General features: G+C 29.4%; 1 protein-coding gene across 6 annotated transcripts in view; it reads left to right on the forward strand.

Moving 5' to 3' along the window:
• LOC142320413 (putative transporter YutK) overlaps positions 1 to 13,342 on the forward strand; it is a 131,998-nt gene that overhangs the window by 78,955 nt on the left and 39,701 nt on the right. For all 6 annotated transcript variants that reach the window (XM_075358137.1, XM_075358157.1, XM_075358173.1 and 3 more), the window contains 3 exons: positions 3,103 to 3,240; positions 7,760 to 7,919; positions 11,240 to 11,411. In XM_075358137.1, coding sequence (XP_075214252.1) covers positions 3,103 to 3,240; positions 7,760 to 7,919; positions 11,240 to 11,411 — 470 coding nt within the window. The remainder of the gene's footprint in view (positions 1 to 3,102; positions 3,241 to 7,759; positions 7,920 to 11,239; positions 11,412 to 13,342) is intronic.

Here is a 13,342-nt window from a genome sequence, read left to right on the forward strand (position 1 = left end):
TTGTCAAAATTTCAAAGCAATCGATGAAGAACTTTCGGAGATTTAAGATTTTGAACAAATGAACATTTACATTTTTACTTGTATAGATTATTAACGTCTGATTGTAAAATAAATTTACAATAAATAATAATTCAATAATAATAAAAAAAATATGAAAACATATCAGAAGTTATTCATGAAATAAAATTTTATGTACTTTTCATTTAAAAAAAAATCTTTGTATGTATTTAACAGGGGTACAAGGAAGTCATGTGATGTCCACATTAGATTTTTATATATATTTCTACACAAGCGAACCCATTTCATGAAACTTCTTAGGGTTTTATGCTACTCTTTTTATTTCAAAACATTTAATCTCTCTTCAATCTGTTTTGCCTTCTCCAATCTGTGTCCTTGATTTAATCCAACATCCGTATAATTCTTTTTTCTAACTCACAATATTTAATAATCTTGTATGCTTAAATATATGACCCACTGACCTGGTTTTTCTCATTCCATTACAAAAACTAAATAACTTTGCCCATTTTCTGTTATTATTTATTAGCTATATTTATTAATGGATAGATTTTTTTTTGTTATATATTCCATTTTTAATAAACTCAATATAATCTTTTATATCAGATTTCATAAATTTTATTTTTTCTCTAAATAGTTCATCATTTCTTCTAACTAATTTTTGGTTATAATATTAACAAATTTTGACAACTTTTTTTTCTTACTACACTATCAAAATCCTTTTATTTCTTTATTACTTTTTATATTTAAAAAAACAAAAATAAACAGAATAAACAATATCCTTGTCTCACTTCTTTAAATATTGAAAATTATCTTAGTTTATTGTTACCCAACTTATCGGAACTATTTGATTCTAGTATCATTAAGTAGTTTCTCTGTTTTCAATCCCAACTCTCTTAAATATTTTATTCCATTCCACATTACAGTTTGTCTCCTCAGTGTCTATCTGTAGATTAATTTTATCTACTAAGAATATTTTTATAATCATTCTGTCTCCTAACATTGTCTCCCTTCTACATTTAAAACTTGTTTTCATCTAGGACACATTCATATGTTTTTCATCAAATTATGAGTTAAATCTACAATATAAAATTCTCCCTTTTTGATTTGGTAATAATAATGCTTTAACTACAATATGAGAGTATCCATTATCTCGTAAATTTCTAAAGATATAAAAAAATTAATTCATCCAAATTGATATTATCTTTCTTACAATTCTCTTTTCTGAAATATTTAATTCTCTAAAGTAATTTAGTTTTAGTTTGGGTAGCTGCACACGGCATCATCTTATGTAGTCGAAGTATTTTTATGACATACACTACATTTTGGGTTTGATTCTTTATTAAAAACTAAATGTTTGTTCTTTGGTAAGATTATAAATCGCATTTCATACGATCTGATGTTCCGCAACTAAAGGAATGTCTCTGGGAGTAGCGATCCTGAAATTGAAAAGTATGAATTTGAAACTAACTACCAAATCCGCGTTTAATAAATGTTTTTCATTGATCACTGACATTAAAGAAGGTTAGGGGTGCAGTTTCATCTGATGCTAATGGAATTGATTAATGACCACAGCGTCAAAGTCGCTTAAAAAATTAACAAAAAACTACAATCTAATGATGAGTTACTATATTTATGAGTTACCATATTTTTTATGATAAGGATTTGAAATGATTTTTATCACTTGACGAAAAATGTCAAGGCAGTTCCCTCTGGATTTTCTTTTTAGCGAAAAACTAAAAAAATGGCAAATAATGAATATTGCATCATGGAGAACAAGCTTTCTTTACACTTTCAACTTTATCAAAATTTGGTCAGTTTCTTTTTCTTTCTTTCTTTGTACTTCCTGTGTACAAATAAAGCTAAAAGCCTAATCTTTGTTTGTTTCTTAATACAGAATCATGTAATGTTTGAATGATAGCGTGTAACATTTAACTCTTTGTAGGTTATGACTTTGTATGACTGTTCAGTTCTTGAAATCCTGTTAATAGTATGAAGGAAAAACAATTTATTTAATAGCAGCAGTATGTGGTTTCTCTCATCTCCAATGATTCTTCCAGCTCTCCGACTTAGTATTTTGCTGTTAAACTCTTAAACTCATAGTTTTTCATAATTTTCAGCACCAGGAAATATTGCATCTTGGCCCTTCCTAGAGTTCTTTAACAGGTTATTACTTCAAGTACATACCCTAGAAATTAATTATGTCCCTTTTTTGAATTTTTAAAATTTTCCTTTAGGTTGTAAAATACTATTCGTTTTTCGTGTATCCACTGATCCCACATCCTTTTTTAATGTTACGCTTTGATTGCAGGTGTGTTAACATTTTCTTGACGTTTACGATCCATAAAGTTAGTACTCTAAATAAACAAATCTTAAATGTGCAAATCTCAATTAGTCTACTATGTGGCATTGGAAAGAATGGAATTAACCACAAACTGTTTAGAAACTGATTCTCCTTCCCCCAAGGAAATCATTATAAATCTATACTAAAGACAAAATGATTGTATAATTTTATTTTTATTGCCAATTTCAATTGTCAAATAAGAAATTCAGTTTAAAAAACACATTTTCATAGATTAATCATTTTTCTACTTTTCCATTGTAATTTTTCCTCCTACCTTATTTTAATTAATAGACCTATAAATTAATTAAAATGTTTTTTTAATCACTACCGTCTCATCTTCACTTATTTATAACTCTCTAACCGCCATACCATACTAGATGAAAAAGTACCAGGAATTGAAGACATTGAAGTGCCTTCAGCTAATATCAAACTCTTCAATGTCTTTTTAAACCGCAACAGTCAGTACTTTAAACTGTTAGTTAATTCATTTTAGATTTAACATAGAACATCAGCACTATGAAAAATTTTTACTAGTGTTACCTCTTTTGTCTTATATAACTCTTTTCTCTTCATATATTAATAAAGGATAGTTACTTGACATATACTGTGCACAATATTTTAGAACGCTAATAAATCACTTAAAATGTGACCAATCATTGAAACTTTTTATACAATTAGTAATGTTTCTGTGAATATTCTTTTGAGCTGACAAATTGTAAAATATATTATAATTCAATTTTCAGGACAAAATGGAGGAACCAAGATATGTGATACCAATGGACAATCTACAAGAAGCCCAAATACCGAACATCAACTCTCAAAACTCCTTCAACAAAATATCAAGCAAAGAGGAATTAATTGATGAGAATAGAGAAAGGGCGGTATGTAATAAAGGTTGAACAAAAACCAATTTAATATATTTCAATAATAAAAAATAATTAAAACTTCTTCAACCACCTTACCAGCATGTTCTCAAGATCTTTCGATTTTATCAAACCATCATCAGAAGATTAAAAATATTATAAGTCAAAAATTAAAATGAGTACACAGTTATGACTGTTTGTTTTACGACTGTCAACGGTACACTGAAGACAATGCAGTGAATTCTGATGGAATAAAATATAATTAAAGGATACATGTTATAAATATGATAATTTAGTTGTTTATGATTATTATCTCTTCATATTTGTATATAGGACATATTTAAATAATTTATCTTCTTTAAAAAAATCTTTGTTCATTAATTAAATTTTTATGGTTACTACATATGTGAAATTTTTCTAAGTTACGTGTATTAAAATAATTATAGGAAATATCTAATATTTTTATAAAAGTATTTTGATTATATGTATGACCATTATATATTTCTCGGGTTTGTTATTTTTAATACTAGTAATGTGTTCTTTTGCGCATATGGAAAATTTACAGTTGGTCATACCGATGTACATCATATCATAATCCTTACAACTTAGACCATATACACACCTTATTTATTAAAGTTGGAATCATTATTATTTAATTTTTTATTATAATTATTATTCATATATTTAATTAATTTATTATTTATGGAATAAGTTGGTGTTATGTTAAGTTTTTTTTGTAAAAAACTTTTAATTTTTTGACTGTATGGTGTGTATTCATTTTTTATATATATTTTTTCAGTTTTTTCTGGTATTTTATATTGTTTACAGTATTAATTTTATTATTTATTGTTTTGTATAATTTATTTATTGTATGAATTACTTTTTTATATTTAAATGTAAAGAAATAAACAGGATAGATAATATCCTCATCTCACTTCATTACATATTGAAAATTATATTAGTTTGCTCTTCCCAACTCATCGCAACTATTTGATTCTAGTATCGTTCTTAAGTAATTGTTTCTCTACTTTCTACAGGATGTTGTCATCCCGATGAAGCACATTGAACTATTAACAGTGCCAACACTACTTCTGACTACCCCAGGTAGAATTACTGCACTTCTGTGAGTTTATACTTACTAAACTTTGAAAAGTTACACATTTTTTTTTTGCCAGCATTTATAACATTTTGTTTTCATGACTGTTATCGTAGTTCTGTCAAAAAAAGTAACAAAAGAGTGGAAGTAAGATAGTGTATAAACTATCATTCTTTCAAAAGAGATTGAACTTGTTTTTAAATCACTATGTGCAACATGCATTATACGCAAGTAGACAGTCCGACTTTCAGACAATGTTATTAGCCATATTAGTAAACTGTTTCAGCATAGTGTGCATGCACAATACGGTCTCTTCGTGTTCAATTAAAATAGTCCTTATAACTTTTCCAGGCGCAACCACAAGAGAAATATTTAATTGATATGTTCCAAACATCTTGTACTCTAGGGTACAAGTTGTTTTATAGCAGCGTACAATTCGCTTACCATTTAATCATATTATAGAGTTAAAAATTGTCATATTACTGAGTTACGTAGAATGTTATTAGAGTTTTATAACTTTCATCATGTACTTTCATCCAAAAATTGTAACTTTACTGTTCCACCTTTTTTCAATGCTGTAATCACTGGAATAACTTCATTTTGAATTTTGACCACTATTAATAACAATTTAGCTAAAGAAAGAAGATACTTTTCTAAGAAAAGCTGTTTTACATTATTCTATTAAAACTAGCTCAAATAAACTTGTCATTTAAACTTAAAAAAAAAAGCATTAAAACACTTATTTTCACTTACTTTATATGTAGCCCACCAAGGTCAAGTGTTAATTTGTTGCAGATCATTTAACAGCTGATTTTCGTAGGTTCTGAGGTTCAAATCCTAGCAAACGGCCACTTGCTTTTATTCAGATTTGAATATTAGACAGTGGTTACAGGTGTACTTTGTTGATTGGGAAGCAGTTAACCATATGTCTTAGGAATAGTCGACTGAGACTGCACCTCATTTACATGTCATACATATCATAATCATCTCATTGGGCTGTGGGGTGGTTGCTTATTGATTACTAGTTGAACAGATTGTAACATACGTGTTAGGAAAATGTGGAATTTCCAATTTCTATGAAGTATCCTGAAACAATTTTGTAAAATATTTGATTAATATATTGTTAAAATAAGGACATTAACAATACTTTACTTTATTTGTGATGCCTTAAAAAATGATATCTCTTTCTCCAATTATTTATGCATACAAACTATAAAAAACAAATACTATTACATAGTAGAACGGTAGCTTCAGTGTCTCACACGCTGAATCCTGGTTGGACAACATTTATTACATGCTGCATATTACGCTCCACCTCAATAAGGACTCCGATAATGTGAGGAATAAAAAAACACCTGTCTTTTATTTTGAAAAACTTACAAGCAAAAAACTACATTCAGTTTGAAATATGATTAAGAAATTTAAGTAACTGAGTTAAGCAAATTTTATAATAAATAAAATTAGACAAATATTAAAAGCTTTATTTAATATTCTTACTTTCCATAAATTAAAGTTAATATTGATAAATGATAATTAATTTACGCTACAAATGAAGTCTTGCAATTGATTTTTTAAAGTTTCTTATGAATATCAAGTCTAAACAAGAATTTTCATTAATCATGTATAACATATCATAAACGTAATTAATTATTATTAATTTTCATAATGAAATTAAAAGTTTAGAGTTAAAATATGTTTTTACATTATTACCTAATTGATTTTGTCATTATAACAGTGAAATCAAAGCAGTAGTGGTGCAACTCAAAGTGGGGTTGATTTTGTTTGGTAAACTTACCTTAAAATTCTATTTTTTGAATGATTATTATTTTATTATATTGCCAGAGGATTAAATTCTTGAATAACAAAAATTGTTGTCTATAAATAATAAACATAATAGAAAACCGCTTAAAAATTAATGAATTTTTGGAGAAAAGGATAATGAATGTATGAAAATCATCTCAGTGTAGCCAATTAAATGGCTATGAAGATGAAACTTATGTGACATATAGTTTCATGAATTAGAGGTGTTCATTATTTTTTCAGTTTTCAGTAGCTTGCAAATTAATGCAAACGCAGGAATCTTTTTTATTTCTATACGCTTGATCATTCCATTCTTTATGTTGTCTGTGTAAAGTGAGGATACTCTTCTTTGGTTAATTAGCAATTTTCATGTTAAAAGTGTTTTTTGAAAGTTTATTTCATTTTCTATTATGAAATCATATTTTTTGTTTTGTGTGTCTTGAATAATAGTAACAGACATAACTCTAAGAAAGCGTTCAAAAATTGTTTCTCTTTCTGAGCGTACCAGTACGATACAATAACAAATAGCTTCTGATGGCTGTGTTGGACTAGGGACAGTGAATGCTATTTTAAAACAATTTAAAGAAACTGGTTGCTTTTCATCTCAGAAGATATGCAAATACAGCTATAAAAGAAAAACCACTCCCAACACAGAATTTGTTATTAGTGAAAAAGAGTAAACTTCATCTAAATTTATCTGCTGTGGACTTAAATTGAAAATTAACACCCAGTGGAACAGATTTACACATGAAAAATATTACATGCCGACTTCTTGCAGCCTGACAGAAATTTCGTTGGCCAGCTAAAAATCAGCTTTTAACACCAGCAATGTGCAAAAAAAGACTATTGTGGGCCAAACCAATGCTAACTGGTACAAAGAAGACTGAAAAATGTTATGTTTTTCGACGAGTCAGAATTTTATGTTCATGGGCAAAGGGTTCCATACATTAGGAAAGCATCGGATAGGTTCATATCAAAAATCAGTTAAACATCCCCAGAAAAAATGTTTTGGAAATTTCAAATTTGAAGGTTCTTTTTCATGATTCCAGTAGATGGTATGTTGAACAATGATGAATACATCAAGATTCTGTAGGAAAGGATTGTGATAAAACTTCAAAACAAATTCCCACAAGGCAACTGAGTGTTCCAACAAAATTTAGTACCATGCCATACTGCCAAAAAGTGGAAAAAAGTTTTTGAAGAGCAAAACATTTAAATGTTCCCATGGACAGGCAACTTTCAAGACTTAAACCTAATTGAAAATTTTTGGACAATACTTAAAAATGACTCAAAAATGATTTGTACCACAAAAATTGATTTCATTAAAGCAGTAATATTGGTATAATTTCATGATGAAATAAAAAAAATGTTAGCACTTGTTGAATCGATGCCCAATCATGCACATGAAGTGATTTAGAATGAAGGAGGACATATGAGTTACTTGATATGTACAAATTGTCCAGTTTTCATTTTTTTTTAATAAAGTTACTTATTATTAAATAACATCCTTATTCAGATTAATTTGCACACTATATATAAATGTATGTATGTATGTATGTATATATGAATAAATGAATTTAGATCTTTATTTTTAAGCAGTAAAGCACATATAAAATTCATGTATTAAAATTTTTTTTCTAGGAAGGAAATTTTATTTCCAGACAAATAGTATCTTCACGAGGAATAGTGTATGATTTTTTAAAAAATAATTCAGTAATTTTCTGTTTATTATTAAAGACTTCAATAAATATTGTACTCATTGCATACTTAGTTGGGGTTTTATTACACTGGTATAATAATGGTAAGTGTAATAATATATTGCTATACTTACTTAATAATAATATTCTATAGATTAAAGTTATAATAATGGTTGCCTTAAGTGCTTATAAAGCATTTAAGGTACTAAAAGTTCTAGTTAGTATTGTTTTCTTCAATCTTTAAGAGTGATGATGTTATATAGCTAGTCATTATGTGAATAGATTGAAGGTTTCACTTGTAAGTCTGAACATCATCTGCATTCCATTGGGCTTTGTATGCTACTGTATATATTTGGTTCAGTTAAAAAGGCAATGGAAATCACCTTGCTCTTCACTTTCTCTAATAAACCTGGCTCAAGATATATGTTATTCTTGAGCATGGTGTGTCATTTACAGGAATAACTGTTGACTGTGATCATTCACTTAACATATAACATAATTTATAATAATGGTTGTTTCATTAAGATAACAGTTGTATTATTATAATCAAATTTTAACGCTACAGTACAATGTCTACAATATTCAACCAAACCAAAGAATCAGCATTACTAAAATCTTTTTCTTTAGAAATCAGATATTTATATAGTTAATTTCTGTGTAACTCTTTACAACTCTTGTAACTCTTTTCTGACAGAAAAGAGTTTTCATACCAGCACTTTTTTTTTAGTCACAGCTGCACAATGTATGCTTGTCACGCAGGTGCAAAATCTGCCTTTTGAGTTGGTTGCCCAAAAACACTTTTAGTTGAGCTGAAGTGCTTGTTAACACATACCATATTCATAAGCAATACATAATTCTGAACACTTGAGCAAACCATGATCATTTTCAAATTTAAAAAAGTAGCATCCAATAACTTGTAAATCATTTACAATCATATTTTCACAGAAGACAAACCACAGGTTTAATGGGGTGTATTCCTTTTTGCTTAAGTTCTCTGTGTTCTTTAGCTTCAATATTTTTGGAATACAAATAAATATCCAGTGATAGTTTGGTCCAAAAAATGAAGTGATTGTTTCATAAAAGTATACAACTTTTATTTAAGTATAATTTATACTGAAAAAACTAAACTTGCTATGAATTACTATACATACAGAGTGTCCCATATAAAACGCAACTCAACCTTATATTGGTAGGTATTGAAATAATAAAAAGGCATGTGTAAATGTAAATGTAATTTTTATTATTACCATCCATTACCTTACATTTAGAGTAAATGTTGGAAGTGGCCGCCATCTTCTTGAATACAAGCTTCAATTCTTTTTACAGCGTTTCTTGCAACTTTTTTCTAAGTTTGTGGCTGGATATTTAATACAGCTTGTTCAATATTGACTTTCAATTGTTCAAGTGTTCGTGGTTTGTTGCTGTAAGCTTTTTCTTTGAGGTAACCCCATAGAAAAAAATCCACCGCAGTCAAATCTGGAGATCTTGGTGGCCACAAGCCTCGACCACAATTACCAAAGAATTCCTCGACGAAATCAGAAGTTGAACCTGCGTAGTGCGATGTCGCACCGTCATATTGTAGCGAGCAGTATCTGTCTTCCTCTTCCAAGAGTGCAATGAACTGAAATAAAATATCCTGATATCGTTCTGCATTAATGGTATACTCGAAAAAAATAGGACCGATTTTCTTCTGGGATATCGCGCACCACACGCCCAACTTATGTGGGTGTAATTGTTTTTCGTGATAAACGTGGGGATTTTCAGCACTCCAAATTCTACTGTTTTGGCTGTTTACGTAGCCATCCAAATGAAACCGTGCTTCATCTGTGAAAAATAACGAATCCATAACATTAATTCCCTCACGCAGAAATCGACGGAACCATTGACAATATTGTAGCCGTTTTTCTTTGTCGGGCTCAAGAAGTTGATGAACTATTTGAATGCGATAAGGTCGTAATTGTAATTGTTTGGTCGCCCGATGAACGTTATTTAGACAAATTAATTTCAGCAGACAAATGTCTGATCGATTTATTTGGCGAGGCGAGAATCGGTCTTTGATTTCAGTGACTGTATCTGTATTCAACACTGACGCAGATCTTTTGTGTTCCTTGTTATTAACAGAACCAGTCACTCTAAATTTTGCAACTAACCTTAATACTGGTGTTTTGTTAGGAGCTGGTTTATCTGGGTACGTATGGCGAAACAAATCTTGCACTGCGACCACTGATTTCGTACTGAAGTACGACTCAACAATGAAAACACGTTCATCTAGCGAAAACACCATCTTGTCTCTAGCAATACACTGAACGTTATGATTGCATTGTTGTTACTATCGGTAGTGTTCTACTGCGTCGCCAGGATGTTCAGATGTTGGATGAGTCCATTTCAGTAACAAGTAAGGGAGTAAGCTTGACTTTTGAAATTTCATGGATGAGTGATTGATGGGTTGCGTTTTATATGGGACACTCTGTATATTGAAGTGAATTCAATTTGACCTGCTGTATTTCGTAATTTGAATTATCTACAGCAATTATTGATTTTAATGTCTCAGACTTGAGCTACAGTTACAAAAATGATCATTCTTTTGGATTTTTTCTCATAAAAATATACATACACAAAGCAATAATAACAAATCACACCATCTCGTGAAATAATATTTGACACAACAGAGTAGAAAAATATCACTTCCCAACTTAAATTTCATATACATTTCTAGCACATCAATGTGCTAAATTTTCTACTGTATTGAAATTTGAACCATGTGAATGAATTTTAAGTGAACATAGAATGCATATACCTGTCCAAGAGTTAAATTACATCGATACAGATTTAAATGCCACATACTTTACTGTTACTTTATTTTGTTAATCACTCAGTATAAAATTAGTCACCACAACATTTTATTATCTACTACAAAAGTTCCTGCATAATCAATCAATGCATTATGAATTATATAAAGACAAAACAGTATACTAAATAAACACTCCATTTAATCTGTAGCTGCGTAACAAATATTGATGAATAGATTGTAAGGAATTTATCTTTCAATAATTAGTTATTATGGAGACTATGTTTATTTTTGTTTGTTAATTAGTTTGTTTTTTACATTCTTTATAATATATTATAATTCTATTCTATTAAAACTCATTTTAAGAGTCAACACTATTATACTTTAATGCATGCATACTTGGTAAATGTGCACATTTATCATCAGTAACTTTAACTGCATCAACATATCAATATACTGTACCTCATATTTACACAACACTTACATTATTATTATTATAGAGTTATTTACATAATTCATATTTTTTTCTTTGTGTAACAATTATTCTTATTAATCTTTACAATAGTGAAAATTTTCAATATTTTTCTCTCTCACTTTCTCTTTCTTTCTATATAAATTAAACTATTTATTTTCTAGGAAAGAAACCATTGGATTGGTGTAGAGGTAATGGAATGATATTAATTTTATTGATAGTAATAGCATGGTCAATCATTTACTACAAAATAATTACCCCGTTTTTATTTCCTTTAATTAGTAATTTTTGTGGTACAGCAAATAATTTCTCAAAAATTACAAGAAAGATTATCTGGTAAGTAAATTATTTATTCAAATAATTATATTACATTTTAATTATATTTTGTGTTACCTTAAAAAATAATATCATCCTGAGAAATAAGGTAACTATGTACAGCCAAATAATTTAACTATATATAACTATAAGTAACTATACATAAACAATCACTAAGTCAAAGGTAAAATTCAGAAGCAGCTCTGGAAACATATAAGATCAAAATAGGACTGCACCAAGGCGATGGGCTCTCACTGCTGTTAATCAATTGTGCTCTTCAAATGGTAATGAGGGAATGGCCTAAAAAAGGACCCCCAGATGTAAAAATAGAGCTAAAAATAAAATTGTCTTGGTTTCACCGATGACTTGGCATTGCTAGTAAACGACATCAATGAAGTTAATCACAGATATTAGAACTTCAAAACATTCCAAATAAAATTGGTTTCACAATATCGTTTGAAAAGACAAAAATTATGTCCCAAAAACATAAATTAAAAGAAGTAAACATAAATGGTAATAAAGTCAAAACAGTAATCAATTTTAAATACCTTAGAGAAATAATAATGAAGGTTACCTAAAAGAAAAAGCGTCAATCCAGACAAGAACAAACAAACTAATTGAAGTACAAAAATTAACCTGGTACACCTATAGTAAACCACATTTATGAAACCAGAAGCCATTTATGCAGTAGAAACACTCTTCCACCTGAACGAACAATCAAAGACAAACAGGCTCCAGAAAATCAAAAGAACAATTGGAAGAACCTGCATCATAAAAAGTACCAGAAAGATGGGCAGTGGTGAATTGCACCCAGCAAAGTCATGCACAAAGAGTAAGAACCCATTACTGATACCACGCATAAGAGGAGATTAGGATTCTTTGGACAAATCATGAGAATGCAAGATTCAAGACTTCTGAAACAGCTAGTACAGTACAAGCTTGATTTGAAAAACACCAAGACAGGATACAGATGGATTAGAGAAATTAGATAGGATCTGAAGGAAATTGGCCTTAATAAGAAGAACCACACAGATAAAGTAAAATTAAACAAGAAAATCAAGAACAAAAACACTTGTTTCACGCTCACAAGAAAAAAACTCACAACGTAAACATTTTCAACACTAGAAAGGGCACAAAGATGAAAGATATGAAAAAAATACTGGGAGGACCGCAAGGCCCAAATAGTCGTATCGAAGAGACTGAGATAATGGACTGACTAAAGTGATCCTATGCGGTCATAAAAGATAATAATAATAATAAACAAATCATTTTACAACATCTGAAATGTCTCAGGAATTTTCTTTAAAAAAAATTTTAACTAAATTATGTATTAAACTTTGACTTTGTATGAGTAAAGCTCTCATATTACACTGATGACCATTAATATAATGTTAATACTGGATGGAATTTAAATTAATAGTAATATTAAAAGTCAAGCAGAGGCATGATATAAGATTACATCTCCCCTTATTGATATCATTTTGGATATTTTTTTTCTTGTTTAACGTCCAGGACCACCATTAGGTATTGCTTCAGAGGATGAGATGAATGATTTGTAGCATGTGTGATAAATACCATGCCTGACTGGGATTCGAGCCCAGGACATCTGGATGAAAGGCCGAGGTGCTACCACTCATGCTACAGAGACCGCTTTTTGGATACTTGATTTATAATTAAGTACTGGAATTAATATAGCAACACTGAATTTATTAAGACTTTTCACAAATACTGGCACTAAATGATTGTGGTAGGCGATTCCGCATGTATTAAATATATTGGAGCCAAACAATATTAATTCTTACTTTGTTGTTTATAAATTAAGATTCTTTTACTGCTGAGAGACAAGACAAACTTCAGTTGGCTCTTGGCCTCCCCAGTAAGCCTCTTCTACTACATCTATTGCCTCCACTATCTCTGTATTTTAGCTTTAGTGTGCACTGGTGTTTAGTCTC

Source organism: Lycorma delicatula, chromosome 1, assembly GCF_047948215.1.
Source record: "Lycorma delicatula isolate Av1 chromosome 1, ASM4794821v1, whole genome shotgun sequence".
In the NCBI taxonomy this organism is placed as follows: domain Eukaryota; kingdom Metazoa; phylum Arthropoda; class Insecta; order Hemiptera; family Fulgoridae; genus Lycorma; species Lycorma delicatula.